The 12,022-nt window shown below is 39.2% G+C and overlaps 1 protein-coding gene across 8 annotated transcripts in view; it reads left to right on the top strand.

Annotated features, from left to right (window-relative positions):
* The window catches only part of LOC136696342 (inter-alpha-trypsin inhibitor heavy chain H3-like), a 29,193-nt gene continuing 17,171 nt past the window's right edge, over positions 1 to 12,022 (top strand). For 2 of the 8 annotated variants that reach the window (XR_010802608.1, XM_066670674.1), the window contains exon 1: positions 10,592 to 10,803. Coding sequence is in view for 5 of the 8 variants with exons in the window: in XM_066670674.1 (XP_066526771.1) it covers positions 10,639 to 10,803 (165 nt within the window). In the remaining 3 variants the exon portion in view is untranslated. The other 6 variants (XM_066670671.1, XM_066670670.1, XM_066670668.1 and 3 more) reach the window with 6 other exon arrangements.

Raw genomic sequence — 12,022 nt, 5'->3', positions numbered from 1 at the left:
GTGGGTGTGGGTGGGTGTGTGAGAGAGAGAGAGAGACGATTCAGTGGTGTGTGGATCACCATGGATCGAGCTGCTTTTAGTTTCACAGTGTTTGGATTCTTACTCGTCTGGGCTGCTTCTGGACAAACACAGGTGAGCTGAAGAGGGAACCCACATAGCAAACAAGCATTTTGCCCGGATCCGGGCCCGTTGTACCGTAATATCTGGGCCAGAACGACTCCGGTATAGTTGGTTTCATATTCGCATATTCAGATTTGTTTCTTCAATAGCTCTCAAACGGTGCATGCAAATGACTTAATACTTGCAAAGTATTGCTTTTGGGATCGAAGACAAGCAGCTACAACTCAGTTTATGTCAGAAATGTTTGCCATTTAAAAAACAGAAAATATATTGTTTCCTATGGGCTTCCGCTATCTCCGCGAGATCTAAGGGGTCGTTTACAAACTACACTACACAGTAAAAACGAAGGTGACGAACCACGCACATGACATACACTACATCTTGTACGTTGGTAAATGTAACCATTGCTGGCCATGCACCATTGGTAGTGATGAGTTTTTGAGAATAAATTTCAATATCTTTTGAACCTTTGATGATATTGTTTCTAAACAAGTTGTATTTGATCAAGTGTAACACACATGACATACTACACCTCTTATTTTGGCCAATTTAACCATTACTGGCCCATGGTGACAGATTTATCATTATAAATTTCAATAGCTTTTGATACTTTGATGACATTGTTTCAAAACAAGTTGTATTTGATCAAGTGCCACCCACATGACTTACTACAACATACTACACCTCTTATTTTGGTCAATTTAACCATTGCTGGCCCATATTTAATAATGATTTATTAATCATTCACATTTTCTCTCAAAATCCAAAAATGACAGTGGACTTTGCAGAAGTTTGATCTGAGTTCTGCGCGTGCTATGAGTTTTCTGCGCGTGCTGTCTGTGTTTTGTGTGCCTGATCCCTGAGATTTGCAAGCAGTTTTGGCACAAAGCTCTTGCGTGGGCGGGACTTCTCAGGGGTGTCTTTCCATTGGCTAATGAATTTTTGAGTGACAACTCAGTGCCCAAGGCATTCATTGCAGCTCAGCAGCAGAGAGACAGGAAAGATTTCAACATTAAAGAGTTAGTAATTTTACACAAACACGAATTCTCACACCGATGTCTGTTTGCTCAAGATGAAACAGAAAAAATGAGCGTTTATTTGTTTATTTGTAAATTATTATTCATGAGTGCTTGAGCCTCTGTTTAGAAACCTATCGTGTACTAACGTAGTGGGTCTTCGCTTTTTCATAATCGCTGTTAGACGGTTTAAATGCCCATTGCAAAGCCCACTGTCATTTTTGGATTTTGAGAGGAAATGTGAATGATTAATAAATAATGAATTATTAATAATAATGATGATTATTAATAATAATATTGATAAACAAGGAGTCAAAATGTTCTAACAGTATACATTCATTCATTCATTATCTGTAACCTCTTATCCAGTTCAGGGTCGTGGTGGGTCCAGAGCCTACCTGGAATCATTGGGCGCAAGGTGGGAATACCCCCTTGAGGGGGCACCAGTCCTTCACAGGGCAACACAGACACACACACACACACACATTCACTCACACCTATGGACACTTTTTGAGTCACCAATCCACCTACCAATGTGTGTTTTTGGACTGTGGGAGGAAACCGGAGCACCCGGAGGAAACCCACGCGAACACAGAGAGAACACACCAACTACTCACAGACAGTCACCCGGAGTGGGAATCGAACCCACAACCTGGAGCTGTGTGACTGCGACACTACCTGCTGCGCCACCGTGCCGCCCTAACAGTATACAGTAGAAGCAAAAAGAACTATATGTTTAAATATTATAAAGAGGAAATTAATTAAATATCAGAGCTATTCAGCAACGTAAATGTTCATATGCATTATATTCCGCAAACGTGGAGTCCCAAAGCCGAATACACTTTCAGAGTCGTGCACAACGTCCAGGGCACTGAGTTGTCACTCAAAAACTCATTAGCCAATCGGAAGGCACCCCTGAGAAGTCCCGCCCACGTGAGAGTTTGTGCCAAAACTGCTGCAAAACTCATAGATCAGGCGCACAAAATTCAGAAAACACGTGCAGAAAACTCAGAGCTCACGCACAAAAGTCATGGAGCACAAAGGTCAGAGCTGGATATTTTGTTTGCAAGTTATACGTTTTACGTTTGTGTTAAAAAAATTTTGTGCGATTCTTTTTGGCACAAATCTGATTCCATAAGGGACCGTTTACAAACTACACTACACAGTAAAACGAAGGTGACGAACCACGCACGTGACATACACTACATCTCTTACGTTGGTCAATTTAACCATTGCTGGCCCGTAGTGATGAGTTTTTGAGAATAGATTTCAATAGCTTTTAAACCTTTGATAATATTGTTTCTAAACAAATGGTATTTGATCAAGTGACACCCACATGACATACTACACCTCTTATTTTGGTAAATTTAACCATTGCTGGCTCATGGGGATGGGTTTTTGGGAATAAATTTCAATAGCTTTAGAAGCTTTAATGAAATTGTTTCAAAACAAGTTGTATTTGATGAAGTGTAACCCACAATCCAAATGAAACCAGCGCTGACATCTTTCACAGTTGCTACTGTAATGGGTTATTGCTCATTTTTGTTAAGCATTTGTAAAGGCATTGGTATCTAAGAAACAAACACAGCAAATGCTTATGAGAATAGTTTTTTGGCCAAATGTTTGCTGATACACCATAGCAGCCAACTTGTAAAACTTTAGCAATTACATACCAATGCCTTTACAAACGCCTAGCAAAAATGAGCAATAACCCATTACACTAACAACTGTGATAGATGTCAGCGCTGGTTTCATTTGGATTGCCTTATCATTCCTGCAAAAGATGTCCATTGGTTTTGTGTGCTGTGTCATAAACAAGGCTGAGACTGCAGAGGAATACGCTGACATACTTGTCTTTTATCGGATATCAAAATAACAAACTGTGAGCATAAAGCAAGTGTGTCTGTAAAGGGCCATTGTGGACCTAGGACATTGTCCAAAACAAGTAGCAACACATCTGATCTTATGCGTTAAATAAGGTAGCCCCTGCTTTCTGGGAATGTCTGCTCTGGTTTTCTTTAAATGTATCCTGTGGATACACCAACATTTTGCATACACCTACTGTATGTACAAAGCTGGCACATGTTATGTCTCTCATGAGTGAAGTCAGACAATTTACTTAATTTTTTACATTGAAAGTAATTTTTTTGGATTGTAACTATTAATGTAGATTTGTGTGTATATAATTACAGAAATATTCTGCCAAATATTGACAGTTGGTCAATAAAACTATTTAAAAGATCAAAATCAATTGAATTTTATTCTCAAAAATGCATCACCATGGGCCAGCAATGGTTAAATTGACCAAATTAAGAGGCATAGTATTTCATGTGGGTTGCACATGATCAAATACAACTTATTTAGAAACAATATTATGAAAGGTTCAAATGCTATTGAAATTTATTATGAAAAATCTATCACCATGGGCCAGTAATGGTTAAATTTACCAAAATAAGAGGTGCAGTATGTTTGGGGCAGCCCATAGGAAACAATATATTTCCTGTTTTTTAAATGGCAAACATTTCTGATATAAACTGAGTTGTATCTGCTTGTCTTGGATCCCAAAAGCTTTGCAAGTATTAAGTCATTTGCATGCACCGTTTGAGAGCTATTGAAGAAAGAAATCTGAATATGCAAATATGAAACCAACAATACCGGAGTACCACTCCAGACTCCAGTCAATCTAATAGCTACAATAGCTAGTTTGTTAATCTGTTGTCAACCTTGATTGTAGTTAATTTCAGAGTCAATTAAAGCTACTGGTAAAAAGAAAATGCAAAACTAGGCAAAGATTAATCAGTAAGCAAATGAAAATTGAGCTGCCTTACTTTACATTTTTTTTCCTCTGGATTAAGTGAACCAACTTTTACCAAGTACTTTACTAAATATGAAATCAATATTTTCCCAAATTATTCGAAAGTATATATAATTTCAATTAATATATTCAAATATGTACTTTCCCCATCTAGATTTTAATATATGAACACAATTTCCCAACTAGACCTTAATAAGAATGCAGCGTTTTTTTTAATTACCCTTAAAAAGTAATAAAAATTATACATTTTAATCAGCAGCCATTAATTCAATTTAGAATTTATTCCACAAAATATGAACATACTACGGAGCCCCTAAAGTCATTTAATAAATATGCACTACAACGCGCTCAACTTTTGTTCAGAATCAGCTTCTTATCACTGGTAAATACGCGGCTTTCCTCTCAATCAAATCCCGCAGCTTCAGTGCTTTAAACGGTGTGGACGCTCAGCGAAGCAGCGAAGCAGCGAAGTGCAGCGAAACGAGACGAGCCATTGGATAAATGCTGGGCTTTGTCCCGCCCATAGGACGCTCAGTGTCTCTGGGGGTCTATGGGGCAGTGGGCTGGCCTCGGCTGGCCCGGACGCTTCTGCACGATGATTGGATGATCTGTCTGAGGCTGAATCCCTTTTTGATTGACAGTGAAATGAGCGAATCAGCGATCCTTTGGTGTAAGGATCCGTGGCAGCACAGGCGGACACACTTCACATGGGCCAAGGCCGTTTAAGCAGCATAGCTCTGCAGGCCATTGAGAGGACACTAGTCAAGTCCCTGGAAAAGACGCCTTGTTGGTACAACAGGGTCACAGATCATTTTTTTAAAAAGGAACGGAGGGTAGAATTTACGTATAAATAAACCGACACATTTTATGATGTAGCTTCCCCTCCCTGAAAGACCAGCATCCGCCACAGCTTGACATGGTACATCCATTCTTCTGTAAACAGCCTAAAGAAGACAGAAAGATAATGTTTTATTTGTGAAAAGGCACAAATTAACTTGCCCATAAAAATGTTTACTTAATGTAGCTATGAAAATCTCTGTTGGATGTGAATACACAGTCCCTTGTAAATATCAATTAGTTTGATTTCAATCAATCAAACTAAAAACAAATAAATAAAAACAAGCAAATTTTGATGACCACCTACTAACCACCCATTTGATCAGCTCCATTTACCACAGGAGCACTTTGTAGTTTTAGTTGCATTTGTTGACTCAGCACCATTTATTGTTTAAATTAATTGTATTTGCATTTATTCTTTACTTAAGTATATTATTTTTAGATGAAACACATACATATAAACACTGACAAGGTATATTTGGAATTAAATTAATGTGTATAGCCAAAATACAAGTGAAAAAATTCAGATACACATCCGGGATACAAAGGATGAGCAATCGATCCATTAGAATTTTCTCTTTCACCTTAAATGCTGCACTAGTTGCATTCTGTCGCCGCTAAATGGCGAAATACGAACACAACTTCCATACCGTGGAAAAACTACATGTTTAGCTTTCTTCCGCGGATATTATCTCTTTATTTTCAAAGTGTCTCAGAAATCTGAAAGGCTCATTGAAGACACAATATAACAGACTATTGACATCCTGAAGATGAAGAAATTTTACTGTGGATATTTTTTGTATTGGCCCTGTGAACAGAGCATGTGATTTGACAGAATGTGGAAACATGAACTGTGGGGATACAGACATGTGAAAATTTGGACACCCCATGAAAGCCTTTGTCTTTTTAAACATAATTAAACATATGGACATTTGACTTTCATTTGAACAGCACTAAGAAATGGAGCTTATACAAATAAAACTGAAGAAATTACTCATAAACATAGGTTGTAATTGGCTTTGGCAGAGAGGATTTGGCAAATATTTCATGGGCTCAACCCACACACTCAGCTCTGCTGCTCATCCCACAAATGCATGTTCCTTTCAAATGTGGCACCATTGAAAAGGCTTTTCAACGGTATAAGATTTATTGCCAAGAAGCATTGTTACAATAAATAAATAATCTACAAACACAAATTTCTATATAAATATTTATAATAATATTAGAAATAACCAGACATTGAATATACACACCGACATTCAATGTTTAAACAAACACAACTTTATTAATTAAACGCTGCACTTTGGGATTACACCTTCTGTAATATCAATTTCAGATTCTTGATAATCTGACAGTTAAAAAATAAAAATCCCATAGGACATATACTCCACAGTTCATGTTTCCACATTCTGTAATATCACATGCTCTGTTCACAGGGTCATTACAAAAAATATCCACAGTAAAATTTCTTCATCTTCAGGATATCAATAGTCTGTTATATTGTGTTTTCAATGAGCCTTTCAGATTTTTGAGACACTTTGAAAATAAAGAGATAATATCCGCGGAAGGAAGCTAACGGTATGGAAGTTGTGTTCGTATTTCGCCATCTAGCGGCGACAGAATGGAACTACTGCACCATTTAAAATGAAAGAGAAAATCGTAATGAATCGATTGCTCATCCTCGGTATCCCGGATGTGTTCTCTGAATTTTTTTCACTAGTATTTTGGTATCTGAATTTCGTCTACTACGGAGCCCCTAAAGGGACTGGGGGAACCATAAAAAAGGACCATTGATTATGCGTTCCCTCGCAAACACAATTGCGTTCCCTCGCAAATACATTGCGCTTCTTTGCAAATGTTTTATGATACACAATTGTCTTTGTGGCTCAGTCAACACATCAGGACTCTGCAGTTTCCAGGGAAATTCAGCAACTTGAAACAGATATTAAATATGTATTTATTTATCTCTACAAACACAGTGTAATTGCCAGTGCGAATCGTTCATACATATGTAAGGAACTGCTTAACATCAGAGGAAGTTGTGAACAAGTTTATATACGTTCGGTAGCATCCTGAAAGTGCTAGTCAGAACACAGTAGTTCCACGTATCTCCATAGTAACAGGTGTATGAGACGTAGGTGGCTTCGTGAAAAAAAGTAAAAGTGTGGACGGCTGTTTTATTTTTATTTTTATTTCTTTTGTTATTGACTGGGGTAGGGGTGAAGCTAAGAATCTTAACGAAAAACCTTTATCAAGCAAAGTCACTCACAAAAATCCGGTCATTCAATAACAAGATGGAGGGTGTAATGCAGTGGTGAAAAGACAGAGATCTCAGGGCACGCTGCGGACTGATTTTTACAGAGACGTGGCTCAGCCCGCTGACTCCAGACACGGCTGTGGAGCTCGCAAGCCGGTTGCTACACCATGCATTTCGTTTTATCTGGGAATTCTGTTTTTTTAAAGCTGCAGTAAAAACAGGATACCATTTTATGCAAGAACTGACTTTTACACACATACACACATTACTCCAATACACTACCAATAGCTACACATTTATTCAGGTGTTCACTCTCCATTCTCTCCCACTGATTGGAAACTGTGTACATTGTCTGTATCTCTGTACTGTTCACGTAACCTTTGTCCATGCGCTTGCACTTTAAATTCTCTCATCCTCATTTCATAGCAATTAACAACACAGCGACAAACGTTTCAGTTGGCGCTCCCCAATAACATATCCATGTTTTCTGCTGAGAAGAGATGCTATGTCTTCATATTTCAGATCAAGGTCAAAGTAAAATTCAACGAGCTGCTCCATAGTTCACCTGACACCAGAGGCGATTGCTCTAAGACTGCAAGGGAAGCTCAGCTTCCCCTAAAATGTCAAAAAAATAAGTGATCACATATATACTGTTGTGTGTACATGTCGGTGAATAAATATGCACTACAACGCGCTCAACTTTTGTTCAGAATCAGCTTCTTATCACTGGTAAAGACGCGGCTGTCCTCTCAATCATTCCCTTCAACAGTGATTTAAACAGTGCGGACGCTGAGCGTCCACAGAGTTCAATAGCGAAGCAGCGAAGTGCAGCGAAACGAGACGAGTGATTGGATAAATGCTGGGCTTTGTCCCGCCCATCGAACGCTCAGCGTCTCTGGGGGTCTACGGGGCAGTGGGCTGGCCTCGGCTGGCCCGGACGCTCAGCTTCTGCATGATGATTGGATGATCTGTCTGAGGCTGACAGCGATCTGTCTTTGATTGACAGCGAAATGAGCCAATCAGCGATCCTTTGGTGTAAAGATCCGAGGGAGCATGACATTTTCATTCTGTTCTGAGTTGAACCGGAGACTTTCTAAGTTCTCTTAGCGGCATTTTCTTTGTTAAAAACGACTAGCGACAAATCGAGCTTCTATTTCTGGTGTTTTTTTTGTAGCTGCTTGTGTTTGGAGACTGACTTCTATCACTCTTTCTGACTTCTATCGCAGTTTCTGTCCAGCGGGTGCTGCTGAGCCCCTCCACCGTCACAAAGCACTCACAGGCGGACACACTTCACATGGGCCAAGGCCGTTTAAGGAGCCTAGCTCTGCTGGCCATTGAGAGGACACTCGTCAAGTCCCTGGAAAAGACGCCTTGTTGGTACAGTACAGATCAGTTTCTTGAAAAGGAATGGAGGGTAGAATTTACGTATAAATAAACTGACACATTTTATGAAGTAGGCCGAAATTGAGCTTCCTCTCCTTGAAAGACCAGCATCCGCCACTGCCTGACACGCACAGCAAGCACAGTACTACGGAGCCCAGAAAGTATTTGCGAGGAAACGCTTAATAATTTTTTTTATTTTCCCCCAGTCCATTTAGGGGCTCCGTAGTCTACCGAATTTGAACAACTTCGAAATAAATTGTTTACATTTTTTTGAACTTGAATTTTTTTATCTGAATTTATTAACCTTGAATAATAACAGAGAAAACGTGTTCTTGAAAATTCACGAGTTCTATTCAAGAGCAACTATATTCAGATGCATAATTTCAGTGCAAAAAAAAAAAAAATCAGTGCTATTCATCTGTCTGATGAGACAGATTTGCTTCCATAAAAAACAGTGCCCCCTAGCGGTGGCTTGTTCGCTGGCCACATTTGTGGATCAGGCTGCATTTGTATTTGGAGCGGGTGAAATGCGAGAGGAAAGTCTCAAAATCCAAAAACCCGCGAGAGGAAATAAACAAATGCACGTCACGAAAAACACGTGAGTGACTAGAGCCACAAATACAGATTCAACAATTTACAAATATATTTTAAATTCGAGTCTTCGACTTCACAAATATTTGCAATGTAAATTTAAACAAATGTATTTATTTTCGCATAAAATTGTGATATATCTATGAAAACCAAAAACATGTATTTATGAATGTAACTGTATTTGTACAAACTACAGACTGTGAGACACAGATTGGGAAGTATTCATTTGTGAACAGTGAAACATATTTATGACTTGTGCTTGTGGATTAACATTTACTCATTTGTAAAGTATTTTGAGACTAATCTCTCTCCATAAACGTCTATCCAACTGGATAACATTAGTATGCTGCTGCTAAACTTAAAAAAGGACCATGTTTACACTTAAACCAAAAATTACATTCATACAAATATGAACAAAAATTGGACCTCACTGCTCCTACTATAAATGGTTTTGCACACGTGCACTTTGTCGTATTATGTAGTTGTTGTTTTATGTAGCACCTTGGTCCTGGAAGGACGTTGTTTCATTTCACTGTGTATTGTACACCATTTCATATGGCTGAAATGACAATTAAAGACACTTGAAACTACAGTTTATTTTTTCAGTTATTTATGGCACATTTCAGGTGCAGAATTCATTTTCTAATAATTTATAAACATTGTCTCACAGCTGTATTAAAGTTTAGTATTAGTAGCTGTGCACCACTGTGCTATTTGAAAACACACTTGTTGAACATTGAGAACTCAGAAGAATCTCACATGGATTACTTTATGTTCATTTTTTCATTCACTCATTCTCTATAAATGTTTGTCCAGTTCAGGTATTACCATTTAACATAAGTCATTAATGTAAACATGGAAGAATATAAATGGAAAAAGGTCTCTTACTGCTCCTTTATGGGGGAGACAGTAACCTCAGTGGGCCAAGGAAAGTCCTGGAAAGGCTCTCTCAAGCTCATCTGCAGGGGGAAATGGGAACATGTTAACAAATTAAGGTCATATTTAGCTCAGGAGCATAAAACTCAATGTAGGTAATGGGCCACTGTCAGTTGGATGGACACAAAACATTTTAAACCTGATGTTGACAGCTACAGGAAGCCAGTGGGTAAATTTCGGAAGATTGAAGACAAGCCATGCAGCTGCATTCTGGATCAGTTTAAGGGGTCTGAAGGCCCACAGAGGAAGACTAGCCAGGGGTGAGTCACAGTAGTCAAGCCTTGAAATGACTAAAGACTGGACTAGCACCTGGGCAGCCTCCAGAGAAAGAAAGTGTAGGATCTGCCCAGTGTTGTACAGTAGAAACCTGCATGAGATTGTCAGGTTCACAATATGGGCTGTGAACGACAGCTGGCCATCTAGAATCACACCAAGGCTTCTTACATTTCCAGGAGTTCTCAAATGAGATATGAAGATCATGGTGAGGGTGGAGAAAAGCAGCTCAGTCTTGCTAGGATTGAACTTCAGGTGGTGAGCTGTCATCCAAGAAGCAATGTCAGTCAGACATGACGAGATGCGACTGGAGTGTCAGATGGTGGGAAAAAAAGCTGGGTGTCATCAGATAAGTATGGACTGGATTAAAGCTAAACCTTATGAAAACATTACAGATTTAGACTGTGGTGATGATGATGGCGAGTTATGTTATAGTGCATATTATTAGAGCTTGTCTTAAGCAGTGTTGCCAACTCCTCCGTAAAGAAAGTAACCATTGGCTGACAAATGTGCATAATTATCCATTTGTAATTGACGCCGTAGAAGAGAGGAATAACGTCATGGGGAGACAAAAAGTGAGTAAAAACACCCTAAACATGTTCTTGGTTTTGTATTTTTTTTTTTTGGTCATTGAAATAGGCCAACTTTTCTCAAAATAACTATGACTTTAATGCTTTGTCTAGACCCACATTACATAAATCAGTTTTGTTCTGTACTGTTTAATGTTAGAATGTCAAATTCAGTCAAACGGCTTATGTGAGGTGTAACTGCTAACTCTACGTCCAACCCTCCTCCTTTATCCGGGCTTTGGACCGGCAAAGTGTCATTAGAGACACACTGGCGGTTATTTATTTTCTTTTCTTTTTTTTTTTTTTTTGTTTTCTTGCATTTGATCCAGTTTCAAACCTAATGTACACACATTGTATTGGTTTCCAGAAAGAGTACAGTACCAGTCAAATGTTTGGAGACACCCACTGAGGGAGGGTTTCCTTTGTTTTGGGAAATTTTCCACAGAATGTGCAGTACTAGTCAAAATTAGGACATCTTCTCTTTTATTATTATTTTCTGTGTTGTAATTGAATATGGGCGGCACGGTGGCGCAGCAGGTAGTGTCGCAGTCACACAGCTCCAGGGGCCTGGAGGTCGTGGGTTCGATTCCCGCTCCAGGTGACTGTCTGTGACGAGTTGGTGTGTTGGTGTGTTTCCTCCGGGAGCTCCGGTTTCCTCCCACAGTCCAAAAACACATGTAGGTAGGTGGATTGGCAACTCAAAGGTGTCTGTAGGTGTGAGTGTGTGAGTGGATGTGTGTGTGTGTCTGTGTTGCCCTGTGAAGGACTGGCGCCCCCTCCAGGGTGTATTCCCGCCTTGCGCCGAATAATTCCAGGTAGGCTCTGGACTCACCGTGACCCTGAACTGGATAAGCGGTTACAGATAATGAATAAATGAATAATTGAACACATTAAATCTATGAAGGAATACATCTGGAATTATGAAGTAAACAAAAGTGTGTTAAACAAACCAGAATATGTTTTATACTTTAGATTCTTCAAAGTAGCCACCTTTTGCTTTAAATGAGAGCTTTGCAGACTCTCTGCGTTTTTTTAGTCAGCTTCATGAGGTTGTCAGTTGGAATGGTTTTCAGGGAACAGCTGTGGCCTTGTCATGAGTTCATTTGTAGAACTGCTCGCCTTAATATGTTTGAGACCATAACATGGGTTGTGGGCTGGTTCTAAATAGTGAATGGCCCCATTCAACCAATGACTAATGAGAAGATGTGTCCAAACTTTTGACTGG

This window comes from Hoplias malabaricus, chromosome 5 (genome assembly GCF_029633855.1).
Source record: "Hoplias malabaricus isolate fHopMal1 chromosome 5, fHopMal1.hap1, whole genome shotgun sequence".
NCBI lineage: Eukaryota > Metazoa > Chordata > Actinopteri > Characiformes > Erythrinidae > Hoplias > Hoplias malabaricus.
This window is presented reverse-complemented; position numbering and strand designations above follow the sequence as displayed.